This window comes from Cryptotermes secundus, unplaced genomic scaffold (genome assembly GCF_002891405.2).
Source record: "Cryptotermes secundus unplaced genomic scaffold, Csec_1.0 scaffold181, whole genome shotgun sequence".
Classification (NCBI taxonomy): Eukaryota; Metazoa; Arthropoda; class Insecta; order Blattodea; family Kalotermitidae; genus Cryptotermes; species Cryptotermes secundus.
Genome location: NW_019723906.1, coordinates 1,820,018 through 1,839,308, shown reverse-complemented (window position 1 = coordinate 1,839,308; position 19,291 = coordinate 1,820,018). Strand labels below are relative to the sequence as shown.

The following is a 19,291-nucleotide window of genomic DNA, read 5'->3' as shown; positions in this document are numbered from 1 at the left end:
CTGGAAAGTTTCGAAATGTGGTGTTGGAGAAGGATGGAGAAGATCAGTTGGACCGATTATGTGAGAAATGAAGAAGTGTTAATTAGAGTCAGTGAGCAGAGGAATATCCTACACAAAATAAGAAAACGGAAGGCTAATTGGATTGGTCATGTTTTACGCAGAAACTGCCTTGTAAAAGAAGTTATTGAAGGAAAGATAGAGGGGCTGATAGAAGTGACAAGAAGACATAAGAAGATGCTGGATGACCTTGGGGACAGAAGAGGATACTGTCATTTGAAGGAGAAAGCTCTAGATCGCAATAAGCGGAGGAATTGTTTTGGAAGAGACTGTGGACCTGTCGTCTGACAGATTACTGATGATGATGACTATAATAAAATTTATATATTAAAATTTGTTAAGATTTATCGTCTTATACGTCGTATTTCAAACTCGCGTATTATATCAGTCTTCCTCTATGGTAGTCATTCTTCCTATATTTTGTGTATACTGTGTCTTGTGATGTGTCTTTTTTTGTGGCTGCATGCATTGTATTCAACGCACGTACTTAGCAGCTGTTAGTTTATCGTGAAGTTATTCCTATTTATTTACTATACAGGTACTCCTCAATTTATGCAACACTTGTGTTGCAAAAGGAAATTGCAGAAGGTGAAATTGCATAAATTGAATCATTGGAGCCAAATTTTCCTTTATGCCCTCACATTCCTCCCCAGTCACACACACACACAGTTATCAGTTCCTCCTTCTCCACATCTCTCGATTGGCTAGCAGGCAGTTTGCATTAAACTGAGTGCTGTAACCTGAAATCATTTTAAATTGATTGAACACAGTAAAATGAAATCACATTGTTTGAACTTGCATATGACAGTAGATACCTACCTATACAACATTCATACTAATTTACCATTTTCTTGACCCAAATCTGTTAAAGGACACAAAGTGGAATCAGTGAATTAGCTGTTTGTATGCAGTGGTCCTTTAACGATAGAAACTGTATTTCTGAGTCTTGATATGGCAGATAGGAGCACCATCTTAGAAAATACAGCTCTGTATACTGATGTGAATAGAACTGACAGTTTCACTTGCAAAGCAGTCTGTAAGTATCAGCATATCAACAACTATCATTTTCAGTATGTAGTGTCTTGGACCGCCTTTGTGGTCTAGTGATCAGAGTTCCTGGCTACAGATCCAGAGGTCAGGGTTTGATTCACGGCACTACCAGATTTTCTGAGAAGTTGTGGGTCTGGAACGGGGCCCACTCAGCCTCATGAGAATAATTAAGGGGCTATTTCAAGTAAATTGCGGCTCCAGTCTAGAAAACCGAAATTAACGGCAATGGGGATTCATTGTGCTGACCACGGGGCACCCTCTATCTGCTAAAGGTGGCATTGCATATGCGAACAAGTGGCGGTTTCTCGGTCGGTATAGTTTGCTTGCGGACTAAAAACATGGAGTTTGTTTTGTTTTTTATATGTGTCTTTCAGAGAAAAAAAGTGTTACTCACCTGTCTTCCAGGACAGCTTAGCTGTTGAAAAATCATCAGTTGCTTCCAGAGTTAATGATTAGTTTGCTGACTGTTTCTGTAATGTGAATATCATTGAAAATGTTGTAGCTGGCATTGAAGCACCGCCAGGGCAAGAACCACAAGATGCGTATCGTTGCTTTTGTTGGAAGCCCAGTTGAAACCGAGGAGAAGGAGCTTGTTAAACTGGCAAAAAGACTCAAGAAAGAGAAGGTCAATGTAGATATTGTGAGCTTTGGTGAGGAGGTGAGTCCTCAGGTGAGAACTATGCAAGTTGACACTTGATACATTTATTTAGTAGTGCACATTACTGTGCATCACAGGCTTTGCTAACAATTTCTGTTGCACTTATCAACTTTTAGTACTTAATTTTTAAGGGAATGTAGTTTTTTTAAGTTATGTGTAGAAAAGGATCCATATTTTCTGGTTGAAATTTTAACCAGACTGCAAATCAGCATATGTTTTTTCTACCTAGCTTCTTACTATACAACTCAAGATAAATGTGTTCCATATTGTTGCTGCTAGAGGAATCTGTAAAGATTACGTCAGTACCACATATTATATTGAAGGCAACTTAAAATGCTCATATCATTCAGTTAACTAGTTTTAATGTTGTATTTTAGCGTCAGTAGTTTAACGTAGGTGACACACCTGAGGATGGCACAGTGATGCCGAAACATGAAGTGAAGTGACGTGAGGTTGTGTGCACTAGAAGATGGTCAACACATACATATCATGGATAACTAGTTTTATCTTAAATATTTTCATCAAGTAACAAATATCACTTTGACATTCTTAATACATTTTCGTCTGAAAATGTACTGGTTACAAACATAAATGGAATTAAAATTGTGATAGTAATTATTCTATTTGTTTAAGAATATTTTAAAACAAGTTTTCATAATCATTTACTTTTCTTCATATCTACATAAATGTCAGTAATTAACTCTGTGCTTATGATGGGGGTATGAATCACCCCAACTATTAAATGTAGATTTTCCTATAGCAACTTCAAAGCACCAAAACATGAAACTGCCAAACCTTGGTTAACCTGATCCCCTTACACTTTTTGAATGTCCATAGTCCACTTTACCTACAGGTCACTCTGTCTTCTATCCAGGAATCCAGACAAAAAGACAGTCTGGCTTTAGCAGTTAATTGAATATCTGATACCTGATTTCTTGCCAAAATTAATCCACCCTCACAAACTTGTATCTTAGTTTCCAATCTACTGTGGTCTTTTATTCACACTACAGATTTCTCACTGATTTGTAGTTTAGGCCAATTATTGCTCTCGTATAATGAGTAAGTCTTACTGTATATTGCCACTTCAAACACGACAACTTATCATTCTTATAATGCTGTATTAAGCTAGCATAGACAGTTAAGAGTAAATCGAATAAAATGTTGGAGAAGAAACGCTAATCATAGAGAAGATCAATTGCTATACCAATTTAAATGTATCCACTAACATACATTCTTTATTTACCGCCTCTGTTGTCTAGTGGTCAGAGTTCCTGGCTACAGATACATAGGTCCGGGTTCGATTCCCAGCACTACCTGATTTTGTGAGAAGTAGTGGGTCTGGAACGGGGTCCACTCAGCCTCGTGAGGATAATTGAGGAGCTGTTTTAAGGAAATAGCAGCTCCAATCTAGAAAACTGAGATTAACAGCCGTGGGGATCCATTGCGCTGTCCATGTGACATCCTCTATCTGCTAAAGTTGGCACTAATGCGGTTGCTCAGTTGGTATAGTTCGCTTGCAGACTACAGATCACAGAATTTTTCTGTTTGTACATATTTTATTTTCTCGTGTTTCAGATTTAAACAAACCCGTAGGTCATATAATTTGTGACATTTTATCTCAGATATTTCCAGGTATTATTTTTTTATTGCTAGTAGGATGGGACTAAGTCCCTTGTACTGCAGCCACTTCTGGCCTATTGTACCAGCCCCAGATGATAGGTGAGGGTGATTGTGGAGCAGTTGGTGGAGTGAAGTTTGGCAGGTGAAACCGAAGTACTCGGAGAAAACCTGTCCCAGTGCCACTTTGTCCACCACAAATCCCACTTGACCAGACCCAGGATCAAATGTGGGCCGCCTCAGTGGGAAGCCAGTGACTAACCGCTTGAGCTATGGCATGGCCCTTTCCAGGTATTAACTAATTTAATTAAGTTTATTTTGTAATGATCTGCCACGTCGTTTCACCAGTTTTGCCTATCCACGATTTTAAGAAAGTCTGGAAATAATGGAAGATGTTCTGCTAATGTAATGCTGTTATTTGATTGAATTCTTATATAAATGTGTCTTAGGTATCAAACAGTGAACTCCTCACAGCATTTATTAATGCTTTGAATGGAAAGGATGGAGCCGGTAGTCACTTAGTGTCAGTTCCACCTGGGCCCCACCTCTCCGATGCACTTATTTCATCACCTGTTATTCAGGTATGTTTCAAGTTGATATTATTTTTCTTATTCTGCAGATTTGATAAAAATTATTTTTTCTCTTTGCTTACATCTCTTCCAGTCTATTTAAATTTATTGTATCCTGATGCTATCAAGCCAGTTCATTTAAATGTTATTTTTTTACACCACATTTCACATGGCAGATGGTTCTTAATTTTGTTATGTATGAGGGTAAGTCAATAAGTAAGTTACAATTGGATGTAGAACCTAAACAAATAAGAGTACTGATTTGAAAAATGCTTTTGTTTCTCAACATAATCTCCATGTACATTGAGGCACTTGTCCCATCGTTTCACAAGCCCCTGAAAACCAGCAGCATAAAATTCTTTGGGCTGCTGTCGGAACCAGGCGTGTTCACATGGCATGGCCTACCTCATAATGTGTGACAGGTTAGGTTTTCACAAAGTCTGTTCACGATGGGTGCCGTGCATGCTGACCCCACAACCCAAAATGCAAAAGTGGGTCTGACATTACAGCATCTCAAATGCTACCATGATGAAGGACACGATATGCTAGCCTGAATTGTCACAGGTGATGAGTCTTGGGTTCACTATTACCAGCCCGAGACAAAGTGTGCGTCAATGGAGTGGAAACATCCTGCGTTGCCTGGCAAAAAAGAAAGTTTAAGGTGACGCCCTAATCCAGGAAAGTGATGCTCACAGTCTTCTGGGATCATGAAGGCATACTGCTCACTGCATTCCAGCCTCAAGGCGACCTGGTCATGGAAATATAGCTTAGCATCAATAAACACTCCCAGGTCTTTTATAGAATTGGTCTGGGCTATGGACGATTGACAAAGTTATAATCGTAGATAAGTATGTTGGTTTTCCTGGAGAAGGATATAACTTTAATTTTACTGATATTCTCCTGAGGAGAACTAATGGCTCGGTAAATTTTGACATCATCAGCAAAAAGCAAACACTTAGAATGAGCAACTGCATTACACATGTCATTAATAAACACACTGAAGAGAAGGGCTCCCAAGACAGATCCCTGAGGTACACTGGAGAGAACTTCAAAAGGTGAGGAAAGAACACCAGAGACATGGACCTGAGATTTCCGTTTGGATAGGTAACTGCGAAACCAGCTTACATAACCACCAGAAATCCGAATAGCACTAAGTTTATGAAGAAGAAGAGACTGTAGGACAAGGTCGAAAGCATTGCTGAGATCAAAATAAATGGCATCAGCTTGTCTCTGAGAGCCAACTATAGGGGAGATAAAATCAACGTAAGTTACCAAATTGGTGCTTGTGGATTTAGTTTTTGAGAAGCCATGCTGGTAAGGACTAATTTTTGATTTTAGATAATTGGAAACATGTTCATGAACAATAAATTCAAATGTATTTTAGAAAAATTACTCAGTAAGGATATAGGCCTATAACTGCTGACAGAGGTACTTTTGCCTTTTTTGAGAACAGGGACATAATAATAATTTCATCATTAAACTTCTTCTTTTGCAGGGTGAGGATGGTATGGGAGGAGCTGGGCTTGGAGGTTCTGGATTTGAGTTTGGGGTTGATCCAAACGAAGACCCAGAATTGGCACTAGTAAGTTCGAAAATCTTTTCATATGTGTTCAGGAAATACGGAGACAAGAAGCTTGGTGCTGTAGTAGAACTCCAGATTTTTTAGTCATGTTTGTTTTTGTGGCCTACCATGATGCCTTGTTTCATGAATTAGACATTTTCTTACTTTAGGCTCTCCGAGTGTCTATGGAGGAGCAGAGGCAGAGACAGGAAGAAGAAACAAGACGTGCTCAAGTAGCATCAGCTGCAGATAGAAGCACTCCAGCACCAACTCCCATCAAGGAAGGTACAGAATCTGCCTAGTGAATTTTAAATAATGTTATGTTTACCAGTGGTAGAGTGTAATTGCTGCACATGTTTATCATGGCAGAGACTACTGAAGTCTAACACTGTGTATACCTGCCTTGGAAGAGTTAGGATTCACTTGCATGCACATGTGCAGAGTCCTGATGATGTAGAGCTCATAATATCAGAACAATTAATGTTGTACTCCATCTGCTATGGGGATGAGAGGATGTCTTCTTCAGTTAGTGTTGTAGACCGTTATGTCATCAGTAGAAAGTTACTAGATTCTATTTTCAACACACTTATGATATTCATATGCTGGCTGGAAATTCAACCATATTTATCCAGGACTTTCCTTCAGTAAGACTTCCTATACAAGGTATGATGTACCCTTACTCTTAAAGTAGATGGCCCTTATAACAAATGTTTAATGTATTAAGTCTCAGCACTTATATTTTCATTGTCATTCCATTTTATAAATAGCTGTTAGTGCAACTTCTCAAATTATCTGTCTCTGTGAAAACATTTTTGGACATGATTTGCACAACACACCTTGGTATTCTGACCTCTCAGCTGCATGACATGATGATGATTATTATTACGAGGAGCATTCCGTATATAATGCCTCCTATTTTTTCTTAATGAAAACTGCAACAGATACAGAAAGCATAATAATGCAGTTAAACAGAGCAAGATTTCAGCTACTTACGAGTACAGTTATTTTTCCACATAATCACCACCATTCATTATGCACTTTTGCCAGCAATGAACAAGAGCCTGTATGCCATGCACATAAAAGTCTGCGCCAGCAGAGGCTAGCCACTTTCTTACAGCTGCAATGACAGCATCGTTGTATGGAAAATGTTGCCCATGTAGTCCATCTTTCATAGGCCCGTAGAGATGGAAGTCTGAAGGTGCTAAATCGGGGCTATAAGGTGGATGTGGAAGGACAGTCCAGCCAAACTTTGCAATATATGCAGTGGTCGCCAAACTGGTATGGGCTCTGGCATTATCGTGTTGCAAGTGAAAGGTTGTCTGCTTCTCTGACCTGACTCGGGAAATGCGGGCTTTCAGCTTAGTCAGCGTTGTCTTGTAGCGTTCAGAATTGACAGTCTCACCAGGCTCCAGGAAACCCAAGAAAATCACACCCCACCTATCCCAAAAGACCATGCACATCACTTTCACTGCCGATGGCTGTGTCTTGAACTTCTTTTTTTGAGGGGAATCTGGATGTTGCCACTCCATGGACTGTCTTTTGGATTTTGGCTCGTAGTGGTGACACCACATCTCATCTCTGGTGACGATGCTGTCCAGAAACTTGTCACCTTCAGCCTCAAACTGGTGCAGCAGGTCCTGATAGACTTCCATTTGATGAGTATTGTGGTCCTGTGTAAGCATCCACGGGACCCACCTGGAACAAACTTCATGATAATCCAGCTTCCCCAACATCGTTTCCAATGCATTACAGCTGATATTAAGCCGTGCACACAGTTCCATGGTTGTTATCTGCCGATATGTACGGATGAGCTGATTGAGGCATTGTTCATTGTGAGGAGTGGCAGCTGAGCAGGGACACCCAGCATGTGGTTTGTCGTGCACTTCACTTTCACCACTGTTGAAACACATTACCCACTGCCTCACTGTGCTGAGATCCACTGTATCGTCTCCGTACACCTTTGGTAAGCATCGATGGATGTCAGTGGGTGCAATTTGTCCGGCAGTGAGAAATTTAATAACACATCTCTGTTTCATACGCACTTCTGTGTCAGATGCAATTTTGGTAGACTGTTCTGCTGTCGCTATCTGTCACATGACAACCAAACTAACAGTACGTTGGCAGGAAAGTTCAACCTTTACTACAACACCACCAACATCCAGCTCAGACGTTACATATTAACACAAAAAAATAGGAGGCATTATATATGAAACTCCCTTCGTATTGATTAATTAATTCCTTTAGTTCCAAGTGGAACACAGGGCTCCTGTGAAGCTTCTCCATCTTCTCCTCTGGTTTACCAATGCCTTAACCTCTCTCCAGGTTTTCCCATCTCTGTTATTTCCTCTTCTGTTGTCCTTCTCCAAGTTTTCCTTGATCGCCCTCTCCTTCTAGCACCTCGGGGATTCCAGTCTAATGCATCCTTTCCTATGGCTCCCTCTGGTTTTTTTTAAAGTGTGCTTAATCCATCTCCATTTTCTCTTTTTTAAGTTGGATGTCAATTGGTTCTTGTTTTGTGATCTCCCATAGAGAGTGATTTGATATTGTGTCTGGCCATCATGACATAACAAAGAACAAACAAAATGTGTGCGCACACACTGCCACAGCAGGAGTGAACATTCACATTCTAAAATTGTATAATGTCCACACCCAAAATTAATATCTCTTTTGGCCCCAAGTTTACTGTGCATGCTGTTTTTTCTGTAGAAACAGCTTGGCAATGGTAATGCAGTTACCATCTTTGATGGCAAATTGTTACTGTGCTAGAGAACGTTGGCTGCTAAGTCTCAGGTTTTAAGTGGCTACAGAAGCTGCTTTCCAAATATTATGAAATGACCCAGTACACACAACCAAATTGTATTCATATATTCCTGACAGGCATTTTCTATTCAGGAAGTTCAGAGGTCTGTTACTCAGGGTTCAGGTTACATCTTGTTCCTTCCGAACCTGAACCACTTCTGTTCTGTCTGTGTTTTGAAGCTTGAGATGTAAGTGTGTTGTTCTCCTAAATTACATCTGTTATCCAGAAAGTCATCATCAGAATTTGAACATCCCATTTCAGTCTAAAATTCATGTTGTTTTAAAGGATGCATATGATGGCATGGTTAAGTAATTCTTGTTACTATAACACAAGTTGCAGAATTGTTCAGCTGGGTTTGAAGAAATGGTTTACATTCAGGAATGAAAACCCTACTAGTCATTACTTGAGAGATTAATATTGGGTCCAAGCAGTTTATTGAGGCTTGAAGAAGGCAATAGCCACATGAGATCATCATGGAGCCAGTAGAAGCATGGGACTAGGTTTAAGTCCTGCTTGTCAGAAATCAATGAGCTAGCTGATAGCAGGTTTAGAAATTGTAGTTTTTTTTTTAATTCAAGTAATAGAACTAATTTATTGGAAATTATAATTTACTGTTACTGTTTCTCATCAAAATCAGATTTCTGTGGGAGATGATTATATTCTTGTGTGTTATCATTTGTTAACAAACTTAGCATTAAGTTTTTACCTTTATTTCAAAGATGGCCCAACATAACTCTTCTGTGTCTTTTCCATTCTTTACTTCATCATTAGGCTCTATATAAGGGGATGAGTTCAGTGATAGTTGTGCAGCTGCAACCTTATGTGAACAGTGGAGGCCTGTGTTACCAAAGCCAAAACAGTGACTCAGACCTTGGATACTTTAAGGTAGTGATCGCTGAGGGTATATCCCAACAGTACTTCTCTGCTGAACATGCGACACTTAATACATCTTCTTGGATCTTAAATAGAAAGCTGAATCTATAGATGCTTCCATGAAATAGAAAAGTGTACATTTGCTGTGAACTATACCAATAAGAAGTATAGTGTTTCATTGCTTTTGTGAGACACCATAGTAATTCCAGTGATGGAGTAGCTCATTGACCACAGTGCTCTTTAATACATGTACGAGTACATCCAGCCAGCATCATTTCAGCAGGGCATTAACTTATTAATTATTTGTAGCTCCAAATGAAGAAGCCATGTTGGAACGTGCTCTGGCCATGTCTCTTGAGGGAGGAGAGGAGGAGCAGAACACCCCAGCTGTTCCTGATTTTGCTCACATGACTGAGGAGGAACAGATAGCATTTGCCATGCAAATGTCCATGCAAGATGCTCGTAAGTTGTGTTTGATGTTTTTGTTGTGAATTGATCCACAGGACAGAAAAAGTATTGTACAGAACAGTTAATTATTTGCACAGAATTAATGAATGTTAAACCTTGGTTGAAGGGTAAAAAGTATCCATAATTGACACAATGGGGAACATTAAAAAGGAAGAAAGCAGTCTTCTGGGATGTGGCACCATGTAGATGTGGTGTCTCAGACGTCTCAGAGGAACGTATCGCCTCCATCTTCAGGGTAGAAGGAAAAATAAGAAAATCCGCAAGCGAAGAGACAGTGAGAACAGGTGCAAGCAGACTAATGTTGGAAATAAACTCAGCTATATGAGAGCAGGAATGGCTAATCAGTGGAGAGGAGAGGGGAAGGGTCTGGGGAGCAGGAGCCAGGTTACAGCAGGTATAGGATATTGTGTTGGGGGAGAAAGGCAAGGTTAATGGGAGGGCATTAACCCTTAAGCTGGGGGGTTTGCTATGTGAGTCGGTCATGGACTGTGTGTCCATGTGGATCTGGCATCATGTCCTGGCGGGGATTTTTTAGGGAACATATGAGAGGTTTCCATGACTTGCTGAGACAACCCCCCCCCCCTCTGTTCATATTGTCAGGATGGAGTTCAATCTCAATGGCTTCCCTAATGATGCGATCCATATGTCGAGTCTTGGTGGCGAGGATGGAGGTATTCTGAAGCTGAATGCGGTGTCCCAAATCAATGCTGTGTTGTGCCGCTAATGCTCCTTCAACCTCATGTCCATGGAGCGGCCCATCTGCCCAATATAGACCTTGCCACACTCGCATGGGATACTGTATACACCTGGTGTCCTTAGTCCCAGGCTCTCTTTTACTGGCCAGAGGAAACTGGATAATTTGTTTGGAAGCAGACCCACTGATTTGATGTTGTGCCGGGACAGCACTCTGCTGATACGGTTGAATATAGTAGTACCGACATAGGGCAGGAAGGTGACTGAGCTCGGTTTATCTTCAGGCTGGCTGATGTTGGGCCAATGGTTGAGAACTCTGTGGATCTGCCGGTTGTTGTATCCATTCTTCCTGAATACATCCCCCAGGAGCACCAACTCTGCATGTAGGCTGTCTTGATCACGAAGAGCTCTAGCCCTGTGCACCAATGTGGAAAGTGCAGCTTTCCTCCGAAACGTCGGTTAACACCACATCTACATGGTGCCACATCCCAGAAGACTGCTTTCTTCATAGTCACCGCTGTGAAAACCTCAAAAAAGGAACTTTGTGATTCATATTCTTCATCTTTTGTTCTCAGGGTAATTAGGTCAAGAAAATTTATTTCATGTATATAATTGAAATAAAAAATGCTTAGATTACTTTGACAAGGAAACACTCTTGAAAAAGACTGTGGGCCAGAAGGTGAGAAGAGAATACTTGCTCAGGTGGGTGGCATAGTCCCTGTCTTTTATGGAAATCAAAAGTTTGTCACCATATTTACAAGAGCCTGCCAGTAGAATTTGTTGAATCCAGTCATGCTATCACATCCTGTCTATTTAAGTTCCGTCTGTACTGAGGTCTCCAAAGTGAATTCTCTTTTGGTTTACTTAAGTTTTGTACATTTTTCATCTCCCCCATGTATACGAATGTTCTGCATGTCTGATCCTGGGTTTAGTATGCTTTTGCAATGTATAGTGGAGTTTTCTGGCTTAGTGGCAGACTCTTCTGAGAACAGCAAGAATCCATGAGGGTTATTTTTCTAGGGATCTGAAGTGAGAGTCCCATAATGTGGTGGAAGTATTTATGTGTGAAAGTAGATTCATATATTTGGACAAGTCGCTTTGTTGCAACTTTTAAATGAAAATGTAATGCTGAAGGTTTCTCCCCTTCATTTTTCATAAGTAGCAACATTAAAATTTTGTTTTCATCTGATATTTTCCTGAATTCTTGAATATTAAATATGATGAAATTATTTTCTCTGAAGGTGTTTGAAAATATGGATCTGAAGAGAATATTTAGACAGGAGAAAGAAAAGGTCATAGGAGACTTGAGAAAATTGCATGATGAGGTGCTTTCCACTTCACAAAATAATATTAGGGTGATCATGCCAAGGAGGATGGGATTGGTGGAGTGTATATCATACATGAGAGATATGAGAAATTGGAAAACCTGAAGAGTAGAGCCCATTTGGGAGAATTACCACATTTCCAATTGTATAATATGCATAATGATTCAGAAAAGAGAAATTGAGAAATACAGTGGAACCTCGCTTACCGAGCATAATTCGTTCCAGAATCTTACTCATAATGCGAAATACTTGTTAAGCGAAACAATTTTTCCCATATAAATTAATGTAAAATATGATAATGCATTTCATGCTGAAAAAATACTCAAAAAATGTTATGTATAACGTTTATTCAAAGAAAATGATATATACATTGTTAAGGAGCGTGAATCATCTTCATCTTTTCTTCTATGCAGAATGAACCAACCTGGAATGCAAATTCAGTTTGCAGAAAACAAAAAATATCGAAATAATTAGTTTATTATTTATGATACATATCTAATTCTTTTTTTACTAAAAAGGTGTCAAGAGACATTTGTTTTTGCTGACACTTCAAACTTTGGTGCAAATGTGACAGCAGTATCATTAAATAAATTTGTAGCGCGCATAGCCACTGCCTTATTAGGGTGATGCTTCTCAATGTACGATGCAACAGTTTCCCATGCTTTCAGCATTTCTCTTATTGCACCAGAAGATTGTTGCTTTGCTGTTACCTCCTCCTCCTCTGACAAACTCTCCTCCACAATTTCTTGCTGTGAAACACAATGCAACTCCAAATCATGCAAATCGTTCATGTAGACCAATTGTATGTGCATGCTAGATCAGCCACGCTCACACCTCGTTCTTGCTTTTCAATGATTTTACGTTTCATTTCTACGGTTATTTTTATTCTCTTATGGCTGTCTTTTTGCTGCTTTTTCTTTGGGGACATTTTTGCAAGGGTTATTAAACTGCACCAAAAAATCACAAATAATATGTCTGAACACAAGTTTGGAAAAATGTGTGATCACAGGCGACACTAAGATGCTAACAGAACGAGTGCTAAACACAGACTGATGTAGCAAGCGCACAATCCGGGACTTCCCCTCTCGTAACTCGTTATGCGAAATGTGGCTTGTTAAGCAAGTCATTTTTTTATAATTTGTTTTGCTCATTATGCGAATTACTCGTTATGAGAGGTGCTCGTTAAGCGGGGTTCCACTGTATATTTTTTCTTCTCCACCACCATCTTCATCATCATGTGTAAAATGCACTGTGATTTGTAGGGTCACTTTTGAGAAAAGAACAAGACCTTATACACCAGGAAATGTGGTATATTAAGCTATAAGTTTACAAAACTTTGATCAAAAGTGTGATCTGGATTCATCTGACTCAGGATAAGGTTGACTGCTAGGATCTTATGAACCTTACAATGAACCATAAAAGGTGGGGTGTTTATTTCATAGGTTATTTAATGGTGCTTTCAGTATCAAGACTATTGCATCTGATGGCAGGATGATTGATTAGGAATTTGAAAGGAATAGCAAGGAAGCAGTCATGGCTTATTCAGGTTATTATCCAGGAATTTGCCTGGAGGGACTGAGTAAAACCATGAAAACAATCCAGCCAGTCTGTCCTTGAATCAAGCACCTTCTGAATAAAAGTGTGGAGCCTTGCCTCTAGACCAAGGGACCCCAAACTGCGGCCCACAGGCCACATCCGGCACGCGAAAGAATTCTGCAGAAATGCGCCAATTGAACTGATTATCCAACGAGTACTGGTAAATGTGATTCCGAGCTTATTGACCTGACATATTATACTGCAGGTCAATGGCTTAGCTGTGGAAAGGTTATTTCGTCCTTCTTCCAGCTCAGGAATGAAATTGATATATTTCTTACCGAGAAAAACCATCATGAACCACTTTTATCAGATACCAAGTGGCTTTGGAAATTAGCAGTTTTGCTGATCTGGTGAACCATACGAACCATTTGAATTTAAAGTTGCAGGGTGAAAATAACTTAGTCTGTGATTTATTTGCACTTATCAAGGCATTCAGAGCAAAGTTGATACTTCTGGAAAGCCAAGTGAAAAATTGTAACTTTGTTCATATGCTATACTGTGCAGAGTTGCATAAAAAGGGTGAAGCAGAATTTCCTTCCTCGTTTGCAAATTCAGTCATTTTAGATTTGAAAGAACAATTTTGGAAGCGATTTGCTGATTTGGATTCCAGCGCTCAGGAAATTAGATTGTTTCAAAATCCGTTTGACTGTGATGCTGCAGATGTCCCAAGTCAAATTCAAATGGAAATTATTGAACTTCAGGAAAATTATCATATTAAAGACAAATACAAGGAAGGAAATTTGATCAAATTTTATAAATTTCTGAACTCTGAGCAATTTCCAAATTTAAAGAAATTTGCTTATAAATTTATCTCCATTTTTGGGACGACATATCTGTGTGAACAAACTTTTTCCCAAATGAAGTACATCAAGTCGAAATACAGGGAAAATTTATCCAATGAACATTTAAAGTCGCTACTTGTGATTAGCGTTTCAAAATTTGAACCTCAATTTAATCAGATTTTAAGAATGCAAAAAGAGTTCCATCATTCACATTAATTGTTTTATTATAATTTGTGATGAAAATATGAGCTTTGCTGCTACTGTCTGTTGTCATTAATATACGATAATTTATTCTCGTGTACTTTGTATTTAGTTTATGAAATTCCGTGCTTTCAATAAAACTCATGTACCTAGAGTTATTAATTTCCCATTTTATCTGGCCCGTTGAAAGTGCTGAATTACCTAATGTGGCCCACAGTTCGAAAAGTTTGGAGACCCCTGCTCTAGACCATCCTGTTGTGTGGGAATTTTTTATGTAGCTGAACAATAAGTGTGAGCTTCTCCCTCATAGAGTCATTTAATTTTATAACAAGAGCGCTTACAATGTTAGATTTACACTTAAAATGCTTGTACAGTAACAAATTCTTTTTGTACAGAAGATCAGGCTGGAGGAAAAGAGGATAAGAAGGAAGTGAAGAAAGAAACGGAAATTCCAATGGAGGTAGAGGGAGAAGAAGATTATTCTGAAGTGATGAATGATCCTGAGTTCCTGCAGAGTGTGCTAGAGAACCTGCCTGGTGTAGATCCTCAGAGTGAGGCAATACGTCAGGCTGTTGGCAGTTTATCAAAGGAAAAGAAAGACCGCAAAGATGAAGACAAAGATAAAAGCAGCAAGAAGTGATAGTTACATGAGAAACATCACAAGTGTTCCTCATACATGATGTTTCCATAACTTATTAAATTCAGTCATCTCTACAGTTAGGCCAGCTTATTTCAGAAAATAACTTGAGATACTCTGTAGTATGTATATTTCTGTGTTTTGTTTGCAGCATTTGTTTTCCCTTATTGTCAAGCAGTAGCTTCTTTTTTTCTTTCCTGATATGTTCTATAGCTGTGAAGTAAGTCTGACTGGAATTCATTGATTCTAGTAGGATATTGTTTACACTTTCAGTTTGTGCCAGGGAAGAGCATGTTCCGAGTGTTGGAAGTGATGAAATAAATTAAGGAAAATAATGATTGTGTTCATGAATTGTCTTGTAAGTCTTATTTCATATTGTGAACCATATTTATGTGATTTTGTCCTGAATATTTTCCTTATATTAGTTTTTTTTGTATTAAAAGCATAATAAATGCCCTACTTTTTTAGGGATGCCTCAGAATGAATGTAGCAAAGTGCCTGTTACGTTCAGATGTGGGATAGCACAGTTGGTATAGCAATTAGTTTACAGGTTGGATACCTGAGGAATCATTGGTTCAAATTCTCTTCTATATAGCATTCATATGGGTGTTGAAACCTACCCAGCCTCCTATGCAGAGGGTACAGGGTCTGTTTCCCGGAGATAATGCAGAAGAGGTGAAGCAGACTACTTACCTCGATCTGTGCTGCAGTTAAGAATGGTGTAATTATACTTGCACTCCCCATGTACGTCTGCATCGCATGGTGTTTAATTACTTAAGTACAGGGTCATAGTAGTTTCATGCTTTCATGTCCATCTGAATGTGATATACCTGTTTACCGGGAAGAACTGTAAGAAATCTCACTAATTAAGGATAACTGGCACTTCGGTCAAGTTTCATACTAAATACCTCCAAAATGAGAGTCAGCCACATAACTACTTGACCAGTCTTGGGTTCATCCCTAAGTATGGTCCTTGCCTTTTGTTGCAAAACATCTTGAGTTCAAGACCAGTCAGCCAATACATGACATCACTGTTTGTCCATAGTGAAAACAAGGAGTCCTGGTAATCTTGTTCCCCCATGATTCCTTCACAGGAATAGAATCTGTCTTGTATGGCAGAATCAATGGACCTACAACCTGCAGTAGGTGTCAGAATGCTGCATTTGTTTCCACAGCTTCAAGAATCTCACTTGCCCCTCTTCAGTAAGGAAGTAAGAATACTGCAAAGTCAAGCTGAGTTGCCATATGTAACTCACACTAAATGCTTTTACTGGCCAGTGCAATGTTATTGTGTCTCCTGTGTCTTTTGAACACTTAAGAACTACATTTCTATGCCGACTGAACAGCTTTGTTCAAAATTTTAATACAACTATTCCAATCTTATACAGGGAGGTTCTTACCCTTATTGACCAGTTCATAGCTCTGTGCTTCACAGTAACTGGTGGACCACCAGCTGCAAGGCACGTGCAAATTTTGCCGAAGAATCAATATGCCTGTTGGCCGAAGACATTCAGAATGAAAGAGTTACAATTCATAGATCACAGAAGGTGTTGAAAATGCTGTCCCTGTAAATTGCAGATTGATCTCACCTTTGACAACAGACTGTAGAAATCAACCACAAAAATGAATCCTGCTAGCTGGATCGCACAGCTTAAAGGCATGGATTACTGTTGTTCTATATTGTCTAAGCTTCAGCAGTTGTGTTGTCTTTCTTGCACTAGACTTTGACACTTTATTCTCTTGAGCTAGACATTTCAGTGATTTTCTAGGCATGTGTTCAAGTCTGGCTCCTACAGTATGTCATCTAACGTTTCCTCAGTAATCACACTGCACTTAAACTCTTAAGTTTATTTACCAGATTGTGGACTGTTTGTCTGCTGGGAACTCTTTCATCATGAAATTTTCACTGACACATTCTAGCAGATCTGTATTTCACATGTCATACAGGAATACACGTTGCTCTAAAGTATACCACACTGTGACGGAACACAGTGCTCACTAATTGTAACTGAGAACAAATGGCTCATGGAACTGACAACTGCCGCCCATTGCTGATAAATCATAACAAATTTCAAGGCATGAACCTCACTGCTCACCATGAAACATAATGCCATCAAGCGGTCCACAAAGTTAATAACTTCCCTAATTCCAAACATTATCAGCCATCAGGCATAATGATCATTGGTAGAATTCATATGTGCCATGCAACCAGTGGTGCACCAGTCACCACGAACCGGTTGACAAAGGTAAGAACCTCCCTGTGCAATGGACACAGCTGTATGAAAGTTGCAGTCACCAAAGACTAACCAATGTGCATGAGATGAGATAGTGTAATGACATCAGTTGCATATGTTTTCATGTGTATTGAGAAAATGTTTGTGAATGATGAATTAGAACAGGTTGGAACATAGTTGTGGATGCTTAAAAGTACTGGTACATCCCAGCACTGGCCTACAGATACTGAGGTAAAGCACTGAAGTCCCATTCAGAAAATGTGATTTGAATATGATACCTCCTGAATAAAGATGTGGAAGTGCTGACTGTGATGCCACGCAAATTAATGCGGTGTACTTATGCAGGACTGCGCAATGCAATAACTTTGTAACATTTTCATCAGTTAATTAAAAATTGTTTTACTGCATTTACAGTTTATTAAAGTAACATAAGTCATATAATAATGTAAGATTAAGTTTATTTTTTGCCACCACGTCTGTTCTTCTTGTGACACTCCGCTTCATTAGCATGTACTGCTGCTGTCAGCTGTTGTTTTCTTCAGTCTTTGTTCAGCTAGATGTCCATCAAGAGAAAGTGTGTCACTATGCTTGCAATAAGATTGTGACAGCCTGACATCACTCCTTGGTATTCGTAGTGAGTGGATGCGTTCAGGTGGACCACAGACTTGGAATAAGTGTCTGGACACCACTGAAGGAGATGGTGGAGGTAGTATGAGTGCATCAGGGATGTGTATATTCCCACCATGATGCTGCAACTGCTCCTCTGCTGAATTACTCTCTCCCAAGTGAAGCCCCACTGCCATAGAATATGGTGGTGGAGGTGAATTGGGGCTGTTTCTTCCAGTTACAGTCTCACCTTGCTGTACTGTTGCTGCAGCATAAGTAGGTGGAAGATCAGTAATCCAGTATGGCAAAATATTTCTGTTATGTTCCCCCTAGAAAAAGAAGAAGAATAAACTGACTTCAATTACAGAAGACATGGCTTGTGTACATCATATTGTCAGGGCTTTATTTTCGATATCTGTGGCAGAATGGGGGCCTGTGGTAATGTAGTTGGTTGAGGCACTATGCTACAAGCTGGAAGGTCATGGGTTCAAGTCCCAATGAGGTGGATTTTTTTCAGTTGACCTATTCCAGCTGCACTGTAGGCCTGGGATCGACTCAGCCTCTAACAGAAATGAGTACCAGGAATCTTCCTGGGGGGATAAAGGGCAGCTGGCACACAAGGCTGACATCCTAACCATCGTCTGTGAGTCGACAGTCTAAAGAAAATGTGGGCGCCTCAACATCTCACAAACCTATGGGCCTTTATGGCCTGTTATAATAATAGCTTTACTTTTTCGTTTTGTGAGCCAGAATATCTCATTTGGTAAAATGACTGGCTACAGTCTGAATATCCAAAGTTCAATTCCTGTCAGCACATTCAGACTGGCACTGGGGCCCATCCGACTTCATGCTTAATGGAAATTAGGCCTCTTTGGCTGGGAGATCAGACTCTGTGAACATTTACCTATGTCCCATGGCACAGCCACAAGTACAACTTTACATTTGCTTTCTGTAATTAAATCTCTAGTACAAAAGTGTGTGCTGCACAGTCATATTTCACTATTAAAAGAACATGTAAATTTGGTTCCCATGAGGACTGAATCTCCCTACCATAACAGTCAGATATTTCTACTGTCTTGTCTGATTCCTAACATTGTGATGTGCAACTCGCAATTTGGGGTGTAAGAATGTGTTCTTTTCACAACATTCATGAAGTGAACACATGCAGTATATACAAGTACATAACTTATATTGAACTCGAGGCACAATTATGTATCAGAGTATGACACACTGCACTAAATATGGATCCATACTAGCAATTCAGTTACCCTAGATGTATTCTTTATATCATTGCCTGAGGATGGTCCTATGAGATCAAAACATGCAGCAGGAAATAAGTATTCAATTTTAATATACTGACTGATTATAAATCATTTTGTTGTGGCAACGGCTAACTTAACTATATACATTTGAGACACAAAACATGCACACTGTGAAGAGAACACATATAGGCCAGGTAATGTCCATTCATATATTCATTATTCAGCATTATGTTTAATCTGCAAGTCTACGTAAAGATTTTTGCTGAAATTTTGTATTGAGGCCATTCTAGAAGTTATTGTGA

At 39.4% G+C, this 19,291-nt stretch overlaps 2 protein-coding genes across 5 annotated transcripts in view; one reads left to right on the top strand and one right to left on the bottom strand.

Annotated features, from left to right (window-relative positions):
- LOC111861991 (26S proteasome non-ATPase regulatory subunit 4) overlaps positions 1–15,311 on the top strand; it is an 18,594-nt gene extending 3,283 nt beyond the window's left edge. The window contains exons 4-9 of one of the 3 annotated variants that reach the window (XM_023847006.2): positions 1,610–1,765; positions 3,832–3,963; positions 5,447–5,533; positions 5,683–5,797; positions 9,495–9,647; positions 14,646–15,311. In XM_023847006.2, coding sequence (XP_023702774.1) covers positions 1,610–1,765; positions 3,832–3,963; positions 5,447–5,533; positions 5,683–5,797; positions 9,495–9,647; positions 14,646–14,890 — 888 coding nt within the window. In that variant the 3' untranslated portion in view covers positions 14,891–15,311. Of the gene's footprint in view, positions 1–1,609; positions 1,778–3,831; positions 3,964–5,446; positions 5,534–5,682; positions 5,798–9,494; positions 9,648–14,645 lie in introns of all 3 variants that reach the window. The other 2 variants (XM_023847005.2, XM_023847004.2) reach the window with 2 other exon arrangements.
- The window catches only part of LOC111861992, a 34,392-nt gene continuing 30,173 nt past the window's right edge, over positions 15,073–19,291 (bottom strand). For both annotated transcript variants that reach the window (XM_023847007.2, XM_023847008.1), the window contains one exon: positions 15,073–18,056. In XM_023847007.2, coding sequence (XP_023702775.1) covers positions 17,625–18,056 — 432 coding nt within the window. In that variant the 3' untranslated portion in view covers positions 15,073–17,624. The remainder of the gene's footprint in view (positions 18,057–19,291) is intronic.